This window comes from Lasiodiplodia theobromae, assembly GCF_012971845.1.
Source record: "Lasiodiplodia theobromae strain AM2As chromosome Unknown scaffold_26, whole genome shotgun sequence".
Taxonomy (NCBI): domain Eukaryota; kingdom Fungi; phylum Ascomycota; class Dothideomycetes; order Botryosphaeriales; family Botryosphaeriaceae; genus Lasiodiplodia; species Lasiodiplodia theobromae.
Window position 1 is genome coordinate 669578 of NW_023336467.1, and position 17204 is coordinate 686781.

The window sequence follows — 17204 nt, forward strand, 5'->3', positions numbered from 1 at the left end:
CTTTCACCTAAGGGCCTTCGGGCCTATGGTGCGGGGTAAGTTGTGCCCCACCACCCTACTACCTTCACTTTGTAGGGGGGAAAATTACTTGAAAGGGAGTTTTGCAGAGCGATATCTTGGGGTGTGGTCACTCTGGGATAGTCTCGATTTTTTGCTATTTTGTTTTGAGAGTCTCGACTCTTGATTAGGTTGGTGTTGACGTCGTATGTTCATTCCTTTTTTTGTTTTTGTCTTTTTCTTACTTTTTAGAGAGTTGGAGTCCCAGTCAAGAGACCTGATTGGTCCGTTCAAACTTACCCACAGTCAGTTCTTACTGTTGGTGGCATATAGAAGTACGATTTCCTGATATTCCTCCTTCTCACGCCGCGCGGCAGGCCGCGTCAGCACATTTCATAATGCCAAGCTGATATCTGAGGCAGATGCGCCTTCCCCTTTCGCTCACCCGGAGACGACGGTTCAAGGAAAACATTGGCTGAACCTCGGAAGAGGCGTCAAGTACTGGACATCGATTCATTGACCACGCACATGCATGCACGCATAAAGAACATGAACCCAGTCGAACAAACAATAATATACGGACGCGCAACCAATCCTGCCATCCGTTCCCATCCACTGCATCCCCCCAGACCTCGTATTCCCACCGGGCCAATGCACAGTATCAGCAAAGAGACCGCGAACAATCAGGGTGGAAAAGTGAACGCCATAGAACTCCTTGCTGTCCAACATCCATTGTTGGAGAACAAGAAGGGATGATACCCTTCTCCGGTCGTGTTTCGTTTCCGTTTCCATACTCCTTATATTTCGACCTCTGTAAACAAAACTCCCCTTATTCACCTCGTTGAGAAGTCCATCAGCTGAGGCACTTGAATAAACAAAAAAAGGAAAAAGAAGAGTAATAAGACAACACGCTTGGTCAACCAACAGCTTTTTACGCACGCACGCCGGCCATTCGAATAATGGGAATGTATTCTTAGCCTCGGTCCTTCAGTGTTCCAAGAGAGGAGAATAGAAGAAGAGAAGGGAGAAATGGAAAACACGGGTATCTCAAGAATACGCGTTTTTCCGGTCAGGGTATTGTGCTGTGTCCAAAATCAATAGAAGATAAGGGAAGCGGAAAATCTTGTTTCGTCTTTCCTTGTTCATGCGCTTGCATAGACCTGGCCGCCCTCGACGATGATTTGTTCGTCCAGTTTCGCTTCGGTGTCGCCATATTCTACCCTCTTCCACGTGGTGATGCGTGCTTTGTTCATGTCGACGTCGAATACGCGGACCCTGCGGTGGTAGCCATCGTAGCCGCCGTAGCCGCCGAATCCACTGCCACCGGCGTAGCACATCCATAGCTTAGGGTCGTCATCGACCTTGCCAAGGGCGCAATAATCGTTGACGTGGTCGTGTCCACATGAAACCGCTAGCACGTGGTTCTCAACAAGGGCGTCGTAGAAATGGCTGTTGAACCCTGGGGCAGTGACCCCCTCCTTCCAGGTCCCCACAATACTGTTCTCCTTGAGAGCATATTCAGGGAGCGGGATATGGATGAATGCCATGTCCAGGTGAATGTGGGTATAGTGCTTGTGCGCATCCTTGAGGGAATGAGCTGTGTCCTTGAACCAGGTTATCTGGTTCGGCTTAAGCCAGTCGTAACCGCGGAATTTGGCTTCGTCGGGGGAATACGCGTGCGTGTCGAGGAAGTACAACGTCATTGCGGAGTGCTGCGAATTGCCCGGTGCCATAACCTCGACATAGTAATTCCCCACACCTTCAATGGTGTTCGGTCCGGGCTCAGATAGCGAGTATGGGAGGGTCGTGAGGAGGGACATCTGCGCAGCGCGCGAGAGGGAACCCTCGTCGTCGTGATTGCCAAAGATGGCAGCGTACGGAATCTTGCGTTTGATAAACAGTTCTGCAAATTTGAAAATAGCCTGTACTCGGGGTTAGCATTGCTGATCTTTAGTATAACGTCAAGAGAAGCTTACGGATTGAGCGTCCGGCGCGGTGTCTCCATTAACTTGGTCACCAGACAGGACAACCAGATCAGGCTTCTCCTGGTCCAGAATCTTCCCAACGAACTCCAAGGTCCGGCTGTCAGCGTCGCATTGGCCTCCGTTGTGGTCCTTCGGCTCCGGATCCCTGCAGGCGCCCAGGCCGGTGCTCAGATGGAGATCCGAGACTTGCAAGATCTTGAACTTGCCGTCCTTCTTGATCCTGGGTACGGGCTTGTCGGTCTTGTGAGGCACGCCGCGGCGGACGCTGATGCGCGCCTCCTGTGCCTCGCCCGACGTGTCCAGCAGCAGGGGAGTGTCGCGGACCTCCCAACCGGGGCGGGGCTCGACGGCATCGGCGCCGAATAGAATGTCGATAGCGGTGATGACCTTGTCCGAGTCGGAGTCGTGGCGCTTGCTCGAGCGCAGCAGCCAGATGCCGGCGGGACGCGACTCCCACTTGGCCGTCTCCTGGCCCTTCTCGCCCATTGAAGGGTCGAGGCGGCCGACGCGCACGTCAAGCACGACACGATCGTCCTGGTTCAGCTCCTCCTCGCGCTTGCGCTTAACGTGCACGTACGCCTTATTGAACCATCCGGAGCCGAGGTACAGATCCTTCTCGATACGGTGCCATTTGTCGGGATCGAGCTTGCAGCTCGACAGCGGATTGAGGGAGGAACAGGTTTGGACGTGTATGTCGGTGATAATCAGGCCCGGGTGGTGGACGGGCAGGTGGTTGTGGATGCTCTGGGGCAGCACGCGGAAATGGTTGTCGAAGAAGACGAGGATCAGCACGATGGTGGTAAAGAGCAACCCCAGCTGGATGCCGGTGCGGACCTGTGACGATTTAGCTTTGGGATTTGATTAGCGGACGGGTGGAAGAGGTACTATTCTGCGGGTCATCCTGGCTACGGGTCTCGTGAGCTCCCTGAGGCGGCGAAGCTGTAACGGGGGAAGAGTGCTATGGGGGCGAGGGGGCGAGAGTGGTGTTTCAGCAGACGGCTCGATGGGCGATGTGCTCCGGGCAAGCCATCCTCCCGCGCAGCTGCTCAAGGAGTGGTGTGCCTGGGCAAAGGGCTAGAAGCGCAGCGTGGAGAGTCAGAGCTCACGGTCTGGTCCTATGAATCGTGGCCGTTCAGCACTCGCGCCAGTTTAGCCCGCGATCCCTGCCCGCGGCCCGCCGCCAAAGTCGATGCCGCCTGCCAGGCGCAAAACGGGCCCGCGACCGACGCGACTTCACGCTCGCGCCCGCTACCCCAGATTCTCGCCCGCAGATCTCTGGAAAACACCGCACACTGCCCTCAATGCACCCACTGGCCCGCCTGCACCAGGCGCTGCTCGCCCCCGCAGTCCGCCGCCAGTGCTGTCGATCGTTGGCCACGCACGCCCGCTCCAAGGTCTTCGCCGGTAAGCTTCACCCGCCCTGCGTTTGCCGTCCCGCGCTGATCCGCCCCGCTAGAGGGCGATATCGTCCTGCTGCGGAACAGAAACCGCCCCGACCATGCCGGCGTCCTGACCAAGCCACTGCAGCCCGGCGTCGTTATCGGCACCCACCATGGCAACATCCCTCACGACGACATCATCGGCAAGAGCGTCCGCGACACGATCCTGACGAGGGTCCGTGACCCGGCCCAGTCCAGGCAGACCGAGTACCGCATCCAAGAGCCAACACTGGACGAGTACGTGCGCATGTCTCCGCGGATCGTCACTCCTGTTCGTTCACTACTGCGCAATTGCATTGTCGGGAACGTGCTAATGCTGCTGTTTTCTAGATCTACCCCAACGATGCGTCATTCATTGTGAATCTATTCGACATCCATGTGAGCCCCGCTCTGCCCGGCGCTGCCCTTTCACCGCCATTGGAGATTCTGGAGGCCGGAACCGGGCATGGCGGTCTCACGTTACACCTTGCCCGTGCCATCCACGGCGCCAACCCGCCGCTGCCCGAGTCTCTTCGGGTGGAACATGCCCCTCCCACAGACGCCGATCACTCTGCCGAGGATGTGACGTATGAGTCGACGACCATCGACCACATAGCCGAACATACGCTTGAGTCTTGGAAGAAGAAGAGAAGAGCAGTCATTCACACCCTGGATATCAAGGAACGACACTCGAAGCACGCGCGGAAGATCGTTGAACGGTTCCGCCGGGGCATGTATGCCAATGACATCGACTTCCATGTCGACGATGTCTCATCTTGGATCAAGGCACGCTTCTCAGCGCAGACCAAAGGAGATGCTAATAAGCAGCCCGAGCCGTTTTTGTCCTACATTTTTCTAGATCTCCCCTCAGCAGAGGACCATTTGGAGATTGTATCACAGGCCCTTCACATGGACGGCGCTCTGGCAGTTTTCAACCCAAGTATCACGCAAATTGCGGACTCGGTGAAGAAAATCAAGGAGCTACAGCTACCATTTGCACTCGACAGGGTTGTTGAGCTGAAGGGATATGATACCGTTCGGGAGTGGGATGTTAAAGCCGTGCAGACCAAGGCGGCGAGGCAAGCAGCCCAAAACAATGTGGAAGATAAGGAAGTGGATGCCGAGGAGGCAACTGCCGAGAATGCTGAAAAGGAAACCACTTTGGCCGAGCAGGCGGTAGAGGAAGCGCATGACTTGGAAAGAATTGAAGCCGAACAGGCCGAACAGCTTCAGAAAGGTAAAGATGATGATTGGAAGTTGGTCTGTCGCCCCAAGACCGGCTTGACGGTGGGTGTTGGTGGATTTGTTGGCCTTTGGCGTCGTGTCAAAACTTAAATATGTATTCTCATGTAAGTTACGCCTGTGTAAAAAAAAAATAGATGTATGTAAGAGTAGTAGAGCTCTTGAATATAAAATAGCAACTCCACGCTCGCCTTTTGGTGGTTTGCATGCAGCACTCTGGAAAGCTCCGATATCTCCGGCGCCGTTCCGGCAAACGTCAGATCAGATCTCAGGTCAGCCCCACCATTCCAGTCACCGTGTCGGCCTCAGCCTCAATCTTTAACTTTCTCTCCTCCTTACTCTCATACGATCTCAAGATGGCTGAGCCAAAGCACTTGACCGGCGACAAAGCCGCCATCGAGGAGTTCCTCAGCAAGTTCGACGTGAGTCCGACATCGCACGTTGGCCCGCAGCGTTGCGTTACCTTGACTAACATGTTTCCAGACTTTCTTGTTCGACTGCGATGGTATGCTTCCGCCTCATTCCGCACTCGCGCCTCCCCTCGCGCATATTTGCAGGAGCCCGCCGACCGTATCCCCTCTCGATCCGAGCCGGCGCATAAGGAATAAAGTGCGGATATTTAGCTGATCGTACATGAAGGATAGGCGTGCTATGGTCTGGCGATCACCTCTACGACCATGTCCCGGAGACGCTGGAGATGCTGAGGAGCAAGGGTAAGTCTAGATCTATGGTCGCGTTAGGTGGGGAATCCAGAGGCTCATTCACGTTCCAGGCAAGCAGCTTGTCTTCGTCACCAACAACAGCACCAAGAGCCGCGCAGACTACAAGCAGAAGTTCGACAAGCTCGGCATTCCCGCTAAAGTGGTACGGTCGCCCATATCTGGACTGTAGTAATGCGTACGAAAAAGCGCCATGCTTACACTCTACCGCTTGATTTTAGGAGGAAGTCTTCGGCTCGGCCTACAGCGCCGCGGTGTACATCTCGCGCATCCTCAAACTGCCCGCGGGCAAGAACAAGGTTTTTGTTCTGGGCGAGTCTGGCATCGAGCAGGAGCTGCGCGCCGAGGGCGTGCCCTTCATCGGCGGCACCGACCCGCACCTGCGCCGCAACGTCGACCAAGCCGACTTCGAAGCGATCGCGAACGGCTCCGCGCTCGACCCGGAGGTCGGCGTGGTGCTGGCGGGCCTGGACTTCCACGTCAACTACCTGAAGTACTCGCTCGCGTTTGCGTACTTGAGGAACGGCGCCAAGTTCCTGGCCACCAACATCGACTCGACGCTGCCTAACGCGAAGACGCTGTTCCCCGGCGCTGGCTCGGTCAGCGCGCCGTTGGTTACCGCGACTGGCACGCAGCCGCTGTCGCTGGGCAAGCCTAGCCAGGCTATGTTGGACGCCGTCGTGGGCAAGTTCCACTTCGATCGCAGCAGAACGTGCATGGTGGGCGATCGCCTGAATACTGACATCCAATTCGGTATCGAGGGAAAGCTGGGCGGTACGCTTGCCGTGCTGACTGGCGTCAGCAAGAAGGAGGATTTCCTGGGTGAAGGCGATGGAACGGGCGTGAAGCCAGCATACTACGCGGATGCTCTTGGCGACCTGTTGGTGTAGATCGAAGGATGCTATCCAGTAGATGCTAGAAGATAGAGGTAGATGAAATTAGACAGTGCATGGAATGCAAATTGATGCCTGGGGCATCCTCTTCGGCATTACTGGCCCAAACTAGCGCGATGCGGCACCCTTGTCAAGACGCGAACGCGCCTCGCGTCTCCCAGCGCGCGCCGCCCGCAACATTCTAGCATCGCGTGCCGCAACTCCACTACGTCCCACTCTCCACCACCGCAAACATACATATCCTCCCTGCTCTTCGCCACTTGTATGCTATTGCTCGTACTAGCATTCTAGCAAGATGCAGCGGACATCCTTCACGCGCATTGACCCCAAGCGGCGCGCAGACGTCGACTTCAAGAAACGCCAATTCGCAAAGCCGACATGGAGAGAGCAAGAATACAAGCACAGGCTTAACTTCTACATCTTACCACCCACCGCAGAGATTACACTCGAGGAGTTTGAGGAGTGGGCAATCGCAAGACTAAAGGGTAAGCAACGCTGCCATTCTCTCACCGGCTTCACGCTTGAGGACCACCATGCCGCAATCAACGCGTAGTGTCACACTTCTACATACAATTGGCGGTTGGAACAGCTCTAACTCACATATCATGCAGTTCTCTCCGAGCTCGAATCATGCAGCTTCCGCAACCGCTCGCCCGAAGAGACCGCCTCGTATATGGCACCCATTCTGGAGAAGCACCTGCCGCTGCACAGCAACAGCAGCCGCAGCTCGCAGCTGGACGCCGAGCGTAAAAAGGATCACTACTCGCACTTCATCCTCCGCCTCGCCTTCTCCGCGACCGAGGATCTGCGTCGCCGCTTCTCGCGCCTGGAAACAATGCTTTTCCGCCTGCGTTGGCGCGAGGAGAACGTGAACGAAAGGCGTGAGTTCGTTGACAGCTTGGATATGGGCGGCCAGTGGGAGAAGGTTACTGAGGAGGAGAAGAGGGAGCTGGGCCAGGATCTGCTCAGCGCGACGGCGGGGGGCGGGTTCGGGAAGAGGACGGAAGAGGAGGGCTGGTTCAAGGTGGATTGGGAGAAGGTGCCGGAGCTGGTGGAACAGAGGAAGGTGCTCATCAGGAGAGGAGTCGCTTATGTTCCTGTGAGGGAGCAGGCGAGCTTGATTGTTGCTGAATACACGAGGAGGTTGGATGATGCGCTTGAGGTAAGTAATGCTTGTGCTGCACCCAATCAGGCGTTCACGATTTCTAAACACGATCTTGTTGAGTTGAGAACTGACATATATTGTAGCTGACCTCTCGCGCACTGCCCCGGCTGGACGAAGATGACCGCCTTTCCCCTATCCTCTCTCACCTTTCGAATAACTTCACCGCCCCGGATACCACGTATTCATCCGATACCTCCATCGACGGCCTCTCCGCTCCCACTGCCGCCTCCGTCGATGCGCTATCCAAGCACTTCCCCCTCTGCATGCAGCACCTGCACCGCACCCTCCGCCAAAACTCGCACCTCAAGCACTTCGGCCGCCTGCAATACACCCTCTTCCTGAAGGGCATCGGCCTCTCGCTCGAAGAATGTCTGATCTTCTGGCGGCGCAGCTTCAAGCTCATGACCGACGAGAAGTTCAACAAGGAGTACCGCTACAACGTTCGCCACGCCTACGGCGACGTTGGCGGCGACGCCAACCGCCGCGGCCGCGGCTACACGCCCTACTCCTGCCAGAAGCTCACCACCGAGCCCCTGCCCGGCCCCGGCCAGACGCACGGCTGCCCGTACCGGACTTTCGCACCGGAGAATCTGGTCTCGTTGCTCCAGCAGACGGGCGTCAATGACGGGCAGGTGCTGAGGGAGGTCAGGGACGATGTCAAGAGGCAGCGGTATCACATCGCGTGTAACCGCGTCTTCGAGTGGAAGCATAAGGGTGAGATTAAGAAGGTTAAGGAGGAGGGCACGTGGGGGGCCAGCGAGATGGATACGATTTTGCATCCGAACGAGTACTTCAAGAGGAGTTTTCTGCTGGGTCATCTGGGAGAGGATGGGGGCAGCGCGTTGAAAGAGGGGATTAGGTCGCAAGGTTGAGGACTGAGTAGTGTGATGGGAATTTTGTATTGGAAATGGTGTTTTATGGGCTGAGCTTGGATGCCACGGCGTTCTGGTACCGGATGAAGTGTATGGTCGGGTCAAGATTTTTAGGTGGTAATGCTATACGTCTCTCTCCATGCTGGTTCATGTTGAGTCTTCCTCACAAGACACCGGTTTCGAGTCACATGAAAGGCTTAGGGGATAGATCATGGGTCCTTCAACAATGACCCGTGCCCAGTGACGCATGGCTTTGCCTAGTCAGTTTCGGCCTTTGAAGCCAATGATTTTCTATCATATAAAGACGATCATAAAGCGCGTTTGAAGTGTCTCCGCCTTAACAATTGTCCTATGTAACAAGTTTAGCTGTTTTTCTTACTTACCATCTCAGAGAACTCGCCCTCTTGTCTTTGGCTGCCGCACCACCCATCAGTCTTGATTAAAGAAATTATGAACGGATTTCATAATATCTGTGATTATTCGTGGTCAGCTTCAGGACATAATAACGATGGAACTCATTAGTCATTAGTGATGATCATTACCAAAAGTCTTGTTTCATATGTCCGATAAATATGATGGAGATATTTACATGGCTGTTAGCAATTCTTTAAACTTTCAGACGAGTCCGATGACCGCTGGGTAGTGGAAATGATGAACTCGCGGTCGAGGATCGGGGTACCCATGGCTTCTTCATCAGTCATATGAGCTAACTCAAGAAGGCCAATTCTTACACGGTGAGGAGAGATTGAAGTAGAGGGCGAAATTTTTTTGAGCCCTCTCAATGATGATCGCAACAAGTGGTAGTGTGTACGACCGTAACATGTGCCTCCAGTATGGCAGCAGCAGGGCTGTGCTAACAGCTGATACATGAAGAGCAGCACGTGCAGTTTGCAGTAGCATTCGAGGCGCTGAGGCTTCGTTCTATTTAAGCCAGTGAAGTTCCCGACGAGCCTTTCCTGACTTGATGTCCACACTTCATTTGAGCATGCGGTTACGGCTTACCTCTTCAAGAGATGGACACAAAAACTGATACTTTCCCCTCCTCCTGGGGGTCTCCAGGTCAGCAGATGTTCTTCCAAGAACTTGTTCAGTCAAGCCGTCAAGTCGCTCAACCTCGAAGTTGTGTGGTGGCACGCACTATTATCTGGCTCTAATTTTCACCATTCTTTGCTTTCAATGCTGCTGGCTAAGTGGTTGAAGTTTGAGCAGCGTCTCCTCGGGTATTGGCAGGCTGACAGCTAAAGCTCCCAGACCAGCAAAGCAAGTATTTTGTTGGCCCATGGCATGGTACATTTCTCATCAAGCGCCTTTGAAATCAGTTTACAGAGTACGTTACTGAGAACCAAGGTGAAGTAGGTTATATATTGTGTACTTGAAATCTTGCGGCTCACGACACGCAGCTGATGTCATGGGAAAGGCGAGCTGCACAAAGAAGTGCTGCGGCTGCAACACAATGCCCATGACATTGAGTCAGACATTGTTGGTTGAGGTCAGAAGACACATGCTGTGGATAGTGTGTAAACGATTTGCGAAGAAGCGCATCTCTATCACCGTAGCTACTTAAGTGGCCTGTTTCAGAGCCAGCTTCCGCCTCCTTATTCCTTGATTTACAAGCTCTACTAGATGTGAGACACACGATTAAAGCACAACCAATACTCTGTTTGTGCCCCCCTCTTCGCGATTGAGGCATGGGGGATCTGAACGCTGAGCCGCTTGGCTCAGTGGAGGAAATCTCGGGCATTCGAGCACTCTCAATCGTATAAGTGCATCATTAATACTTAATGACGCATAGTTTCAGCTCACTGTGTCTCGCAATAGTTTTACCGTAGCATCAAAGATTATTAATTCATCATACTTTGAATATCGAAGAAACAATATGAAATTAATTTAGATGAACGAGGTGGTAAGGTAACTGAATGTCTGGCCCTGGTCTGCACTGCTTCGGATGAGTAAATAACCTCGTAAGCGATTCAGCGGAGGAGAGATGTAGATAAAAGGTAAAAGCAATAGGATTAGTTGAAACATCAACGCAATTACAATATGCAGATTAAATCTCAATGCGCATCAAGAATGTGACTTCCTTCTCGTCATCGTCTATGGAAATGGCAGTTCAGTGTTGAAGTTTTCTGACAGATAAAAGTGACGGGAGGATGTTGTGGATCTTCTTTTCTAAAACAAAAAACAAAACAGAGGGGAGAAAGAGGGAGAGCGAGTCGAAATGAACGTGGCACGGAGATAAAGTGAGAAGAAGCTTGGAGGTTGGTTCGCTCCGAGACCATTCTGCAGCTCTGATGCTTCTCTCAAGGAACAGTTGTTGAGCCTTTTTAAAATCTTATACTGCAACCGGGATTCTCTCTAAAACCGTTTTACGGCCATGTGAGACTCTATGTATACCGCCTACCTGCACAGGTCCGGAATTTTGAAACTTTCTTGATTAGAGAAGGTCAAATGGCCACACCAACTGGCTCTGTGCACGAGATTCGGCTTGACCAACTTCGATTATATCTTTCGATTCTCCACTAAGTTACTAATACATTTTCGGAAAACTTTATCAACTCCTTTTGAATGGCTGTGGGATAAAGATCAACTTGGAAGGTAGGGAAGCCAGCCAAGGTCAGTTTTTCCACCGTAGCGCATGCTGAAGATATTTGTAAGCTGATTTTCCGTTCAATTAATTGATCAACAGAACTCGTAAAGAATTTGCGGTTCCCTTGTCTTCTCAAAAGGGTAACTATCATCATCATCCAACTTACCACTCCATCATTGACTACTTACGAGCTTCTAGAGGCATGATTATACAAGAGAACCCACAGAGACAACACCCACCAAAAAAAAAAAAAAAACAGTGTAGCATTCGGGTTCTTCATGTAAGGCTGTCTTATCCCGCCTTAAGAGCCACACGCTGAGGAGACGCTTGACCTTGCCTTTATCGCTGGGGCGCCCACAGAGAGGCTATATATGGACCACCGCTCCATCTAGATAGCCCACCGCGTGCAAGCAAAGTGAGCACATCTTGTGACGCAAGTCTCATGTGCTGGAAAACACGTGGGAACAGCATCTACATATGCAGGGATATCGCACACGATTGACTCAAGCACAGCAGGTCACAAACACCGGAGACCCCCCGACCCAGATTTGCAGACAGCACCGCCCTTATATAGCCGGTCTGACTCTCGCGGCTTTTCAACCTCCAATGCTTTGCCTCTCCACTTCATGACTGAGGAAATACTACACAAATTTCACTGTTTCTTGGAGGCAAGCGAGATCGTACGCTGTCACAGTACTATTGCGTCGTTCACAATCTCTTGCTCACCTCCCTCTTGCCCATTGACGCCTCGAAGCCACCACAAGCACCGTTCTTGCCCAATACTGCCGATACAGCGCCACTGATACAGCGCACCATCATCTCATACAAACGATGAGCCGCACCATCGACATCCATCCGCCCATTGCAACCGAATGCCAGCATAAGTTACTGCATCTCACAGAAACGGCGAAAACAAGACGAAGTATAACTTCTTCAGTGCTTCTGTTCTTCCCCCACTGCCAAAGCAGCCCAGCTTACAACAGGAAAAAAAAAACACTCAGCCCTCCACAAGCCTTATATATAACCCGAGCCGAGCCCAGACCATCAGCGAGCCCTGCAGAAACATCAGCTGCTACTACTGCTGCTGCTGATGCACGCTGCATGCGGCGGCCGCTTCAGCGGGGAAGACATACATGCAGCTGCCAGCAGCCACAGCAGGCAGCATCAGCTGGTAAGATCTGACGCGCATATGGCGGCGGCCCGAGTGCCCGGGGGTGTGCAGCCAGCCAGCCAGCCACGCAGCTGCAAGGATAGTGACGCAAAAACGAATGGAGAGCCAACACATGGGGTAAGATGCACGACAGTACCGCACTCGGCCCCGGGCGTGCCCGTCGTGGCTTTTTTGCGGAGGCTTGCGGAAGGCTCCCCCGCAGCCATCCAATGCACATGTTCCAGAAATACGTCAAAGCACTCAGAATATTTTTCTTTGAATTGATCATGTACTATGAACCAAAGGTGGGTTCAAAAAAAAAAGAGAAGAGGCCTTGTCAAGATTTCCCGTTGACCTTGCCCAAACCTGCACGCCAGTGTATCCCATATATACACCGTGCTTGAAAGTCCAATGATGCTTCCGGGTATAATCCCCTGTCATAAAGAACGGCATCACCCCAATGCCTTTTATTCCCATAGTTCCGAGCTCCTGATCCATTCGGAGTCTCACCCATGCCAATGCTGGAAATGGAACAAACCGCCGCCTTCTTTCAAGATTGATTTTGCTTCCAACCCAGAAAACTGACTGCAAAGTTTTCTCCAACCATTGGGCTTCTTCCACAACATTGGAGGAAGCCGCTGTTCATCGAGAATGGGACGTTGTACGCTTTGCTTTCGTAGACATTCGTCATGAGGCCATCGGATGGAGAATTATGAGTCGAAACGAAGATAAGTTGAACCTGTACAATCCGGGGTATCCTGAAGAACCACGTCAGTTTCTGCACTACCCTTACTCCAGGAATATTCAAGAAGGTATGCTCACTTCGAAAACGCGCACACATTACGAGAAGAAGAAATGATGACTGGAAACCTCTCAATCACCAAAGATGAATGAGAAGATCAATGGCCAGTCAAACCGCTCTCGCTCGTAAGCGAGCTCGTAGGCGGACGGGTGCTGCATGGGGTAATGGCGTCCTTCTCGTCCGCGACCGCTCGCTCCTGGTGTGAATATGATCCGCCGTGCCTTTGCTCCGGCTGCGGGTCGCTTATGCTTGAGTTGGGCCTTGGCTTTGGCTGCGGCGCTCCATTCATCTCCAAATCAGCGTTCAAATACCTCTTCTTCTTCCTGGTGAATCCGGATGAAATTAAGTAGTGCACATCTGCAAATGCGTCCTTGGTCTGCGACCAAGATGTGCTAACGTAGATGGTGCAGTTCCAGAAACCCTGCAGGGGCAAGACGAAGGCGGCGACGACGTTGAGCGCGAAGTTAGGATTGTCGGGGTTGGCGAGCGCGTAGACGCGGTTCACGGTCGAAGGGATCCAGACAACGAAGAGTGCGACGAACATCAGGAAGGCCACCTTGGCGTAGCCCCAGGCGGCATCGCTGGCATGTCGATTACCCGAGCCGCCGCCGCCGCCCTTGCGGTTGGCATTGCCCGAGCTGGTAGGGCGTGGGCCCTCGAAGTCGAGAAGGAGCTCGGCAGGCATAGGAGCACCTGCGGAAACGGAGGTCGAGAAGACGTTCTTGGGGTCTCCCTTGCCGCCGGATACAGCATTCGAGTAAGGCCAGACAGCGCTGTTGGGTTCGTACTGGAAAGGCTGGTTATCGCTCGGCTCGGAGTTGTTGCGGTAAGTGCTTTGTCCAGCTGTCGTGCCGCTCAGCTTCCTTGTGCTTGAGAAAGAGCTACGCGCATCAGCCTCTATGTCACGGGGCCTCAGATGGTCCTCGGACTGAATGGCTTCGGAGGTGACGACAACCTCGGTAATGGCGGTGACAGCGTTGGCGGTAAAGGGGTTCTTGATCTGGGGGAATGATGCTGACTGATCATTGCTGCGTGAAAAGGCACGGAGGGCTTTGCGCTGCTTGAAGATGACTCTTCCCGTGTAGCCGTAGATGCCGATAGTCACGGCAATAACGACCCTAGAGTAGGTTCCTGTCAGCAAAAGCTTCAGAAAAGCGAATGGGAGAGGCGATGTTACCAGACTGGACCATAGAAGAATGCAATGCGCATCCATTCCCAATCTCTGCCTACCCAGCACCAGAGCTTCATTCAGTTAGACTAGTCTATGCATAGACACGTGGGCGACTTACGACAGCATCTCCATAGATTCCCATTTTGAGGGAAGACTGGTCCAAGGCAAGGTATATCAGGGCGGGGATGAAACAAATTCCGTAGCTAGCGATGAAGTATCGAAGCTCAAGGTTGCGCAAGTCGATGGCATTGTAATTCCTACACGCTTGTTCAGCCAATGTGAAACCAAGAATGTCTCAAGAGTGCCGCATCTTACTTGAAGAACGTAAGGTAAACGTTCAGGGCCATGCAAAAGGTCCAGAGGGAATCTGCAGGCATGAACCTTTGTAGGTGTTAGCATGTTCACATGTGAAACGAGATTGAAGGATTGTAGGTGAGGTCGAGGCATGGTGTGGGTAAGTGAGGGTAGTAGAGACGACTCACATCTGGATGAAGAAGCCTTGGAAGCGGCACAGAGACCAGGATGCGCCATGGCTGGGAATGCCGCTGACCGAGATGACGGTGGCGATGTTGGTCAGAATGTTACCGATCGACGCGTAAACGATGAGCCTGTTGATCGGCTTTCGGAATGTCGGGAAGAAGGCGAAGGTGAGCAGGATGAAGAGGCAGCTGACCAACGAGACGGCCGAGGTGGTGCGGGCCATGCTCTCGAGGACGAGCTCCTCGGTTGGAGTCATCCTGGCGGATGGTGAGAGCGATTGTCTGGTGTGCGCGATCAAGCGGTGGGCGAGGGCGGAGGGGCGCAGACAGGGTGGAGAGGAAGGAAAGGATAAGGTGGATATTCCGGCGCAGGGCTCCTCGCTTAATTAACCCTGGACAAAAGAGGCAGCGGCGCGGGGATGGTGATTAGGGTTGGCCAAAGTAAGCTGGAGGAAGGTGCGGCTGTGCGATTGCCGTATTGGTCTGCTGGCTCTCGGCGTTTAACCCGCCTTTGGCGTCCAACGACTGAGCTTCGAGGGTGGCGGAGGTCCCTTCTCCATGCGTGAGTGGAGATCTGGAATGTCCTTATCCCAGGGACCGGAGGGTGCACGGGTGTCTGCCGTGCTGGTGCCCCGTATACACTTGACTCGGTAGTCGAATTCGCGGCGGGATCGGATGCCGGATTACGAGATGCGGACCGTAGTGGATCTCCTGGTACGCCCTATGACAGGGATGGCCGCTGCGAACGAGTGTGTGTGCACTTGCAGATCAAATTAAGACGAAAGGAAAGCCGCGGACAAGGCAGAGGTTGATGCCTGACTTTCTGTTTGCTTGGACAAACGCGAGCAGGGCAGCACGGCGCGGGCCAGGGAGCTGGCAATCAAAAGGATAGTGTTGCGGTGACGAGCAGTAGGTCCTAGGGCGCAAGAGTGGAAGTGAGGGTTGGCCGTGGCACGTAGCACAAAGCACAAAAAGATGAGGTGACGGACGAGGCTGGTCGTGTCACGGAGAGTTTGGCTGCACGCCGGCAGGTCGGGCAGCACGCGGGCTTGCCTGTAAAGCGGACAAAAAGAAAGTAGAGGTTGAAAGGAGCCGCGACATGGCTCTGGCAGGGCAGACTATCGATTATTTTACACAGCGACCATCGTCTCCGCAGCGCTCGGGGTCCGGGGCAACTAGGCCCAGCCAGTCGGATGGCTCGCCTGCCGCCACCAGGGCTCGAAACGCTTGTCGGCAGAAGCGCAGGGCCTGGAGCAGGGCAACGGTGATGCGGCGTCAGCGCTGAATCGATGCGGCCGTGCGGCGAGCCTGACATTGATGAGCGGCGATCGACGCCCGGCAGCCTGCCGGCAAGGGGGCTCGGGGGCTCGAGCGATCGGGTCCTGCTATCAAGCATCCCTTGGCGAGTCGTGATGGCGAGGATCAGAGACGGCGTCAGGTGGTGGGAAACCGGCGGTCCGGGAGCGCACACAGGGGCCTGCCTGCAGCCTAACGCCCAACATCAGAGCTCATCTCAGTAGTCCAGCCTGGGTGCGTAAGCTCAGCGCAGCCACCGGCAGACGGGTGCTCGGTCAACTTTTCCTGCAAACGCTTGATGACACCAGTGACGCTCTCCCGCAGCGCTGCAAGCCTCCCAACGTCGCCGCCGCACGATCGTCAGGGCGCCGTTCCGCCAGAAAATCGCACTCTCTTGGTCCACCGTCGCACATGGGGCGTGAGGCCCGGTTCCAGCTGTGTATCTGACCGGGTAGCTTGCCACCCGCGGTCCCGGCGGAGGTATGTCCTGGTGCTATCGTTGCAACGGCGGCACCTTACTCGCGCGGTAGTCATGACTGAATATGGATGCTCGTGTCGCACTGACTCTTGCCAGGCACCGGTCCGGCTAGCCAGCTGCCCGGCGCCATGTTCATGTCCCGTACGAATGCTCTGACGCAAAGCGGCCTCGTGTGCTGCTGCGGATCAGCCTGCCTAGTGCTCACCATCATCCGGGCCGTTTGCTGTCGCCCTGCAGAGCTACGCCTATCAAATAACGGCCCCTGTGCAAGCGGCAATTGGCCAGCTGTGCCGCAGAGTGGAACACGGCGGTCAGCTGCAGCAGCCACTGCTCAGCCTTATTGCGCGCAGCTTAGCCGGCGTTTGTTCTTCCCGGTAAGCGACGTTTTCTTCATGAAACCAGTTGTGTGAGGAGAGCACAGATGGGCAGTGGTCCACTGACTCGGGATCGCTTTCTTCCCCTATCACCTCCCCCGCACTGGGACCCACTGCCCGGGTACCCCGCGAATTGCCTTCCGCTCGTTCCTTCTTTTGGCTACCCGCTCCGACACTTTTGTAATTCCTCCACCACCCACTCCCAGAAACACTCTCGCCCTTGTCTTTCTCGGAAACGCGCACGCCCATCCTCATCCCTACGTGTCTGATGCAACCACGATCGACGCCCTGCGCTGACCGATTGGAACCGTTCGACCTGCGCCTTGGGGCCGCAAAATCGCTCGCGCTGTCCTCCATCTTCGGCTGAACTTTTGTGGGTATCTGCTCGGCCCTTTCTCTACACCTTTTCCGGTGTCTCTGGTCAGCTATCGGCTTCAGCTACCCTTTACAGACCTGGCTGAAACCCTCGAACGATTTGCGCCATTGGAAACCATCGGTCCGTTTTATCCAGAGTCAGGCGGCATCTTGACCGACAGCCTCGTTTCCACGTGCGTCGCCATGCTCTGACGCGGTCCG

General features: G+C 54.3%; 4 protein-coding genes across 4 annotated transcripts; 2 read left to right on the top strand and 2 right to left on the bottom strand.

Annotated features, from left to right (window-relative positions):
- Positions 1 to 1139: 1139 nt before the first annotated feature.
- On the bottom strand, positions 1140 to 2882 carry LTHEOB_8421 (Calcineurin-like phosphoesterase; the record flags this gene model as incomplete). The annotated part of the gene is made up of 3 exons (XM_035517897.1): positions 1140 to 1919; positions 1974 to 2816; positions 2868 to 2882. 3 exons carry the CDS (start codon positions 2880 to 2882, stop codon positions 1140 to 1142), a joined length of 1638 nt encoding a protein of 545 aa, XP_035370541.1.
- A 401-nt stretch (positions 2883 to 3283) lies between these two features.
- Positions 3284 to 6251, top strand: LTHEOB_8422 (tRNA (adenine-n)-methyltransferase; the record flags this gene model as incomplete). The annotated part of the gene is made up of 8 exons (XM_035517898.1): positions 3284 to 3386; positions 3439 to 3692; positions 3752 to 4687; positions 4855 to 5064; positions 5126 to 5147; positions 5287 to 5355; positions 5415 to 5506; positions 5583 to 6251. The coding sequence occupies 8 exons, from the start codon at positions 3284 to 3286 to the stop codon at positions 6249 to 6251; spliced, it is 2355 nt and encodes a 784-aa protein (XP_035370542.1).
- Positions 6252 to 6549: 298 nt separating this feature from the next.
- LTHEOB_8423 (DNA primase large subunit) lies at positions 6550 to 8291 on the top strand (the record flags this gene model as incomplete). The annotated part of the gene is made up of 3 exons (XM_035517899.1): positions 6550 to 6739; positions 6866 to 7416; positions 7503 to 8291. The coding sequence occupies 3 exons, from the start codon at positions 6550 to 6552 to the stop codon at positions 8289 to 8291; spliced, it is 1530 nt and encodes a 509-aa protein (XP_035370543.1).
- Positions 8292 to 12927: 4636 nt separating this feature from the next.
- On the bottom strand, positions 12928 to 14737 carry LTHEOB_8424 (G-protein coupled receptor; the record flags this gene model as incomplete). Its single annotated transcript, XM_035517900.1, has 5 exons — positions 12928 to 13948; positions 14008 to 14072; positions 14120 to 14258; positions 14317 to 14382; positions 14484 to 14737. The coding sequence occupies 5 exons, from the start codon at positions 14735 to 14737 to the stop codon at positions 12928 to 12930; spliced, it is 1545 nt and encodes a 514-aa protein (XP_035370544.1).
- Positions 14738 to 17204: the final 2467 nt, after the last annotated feature.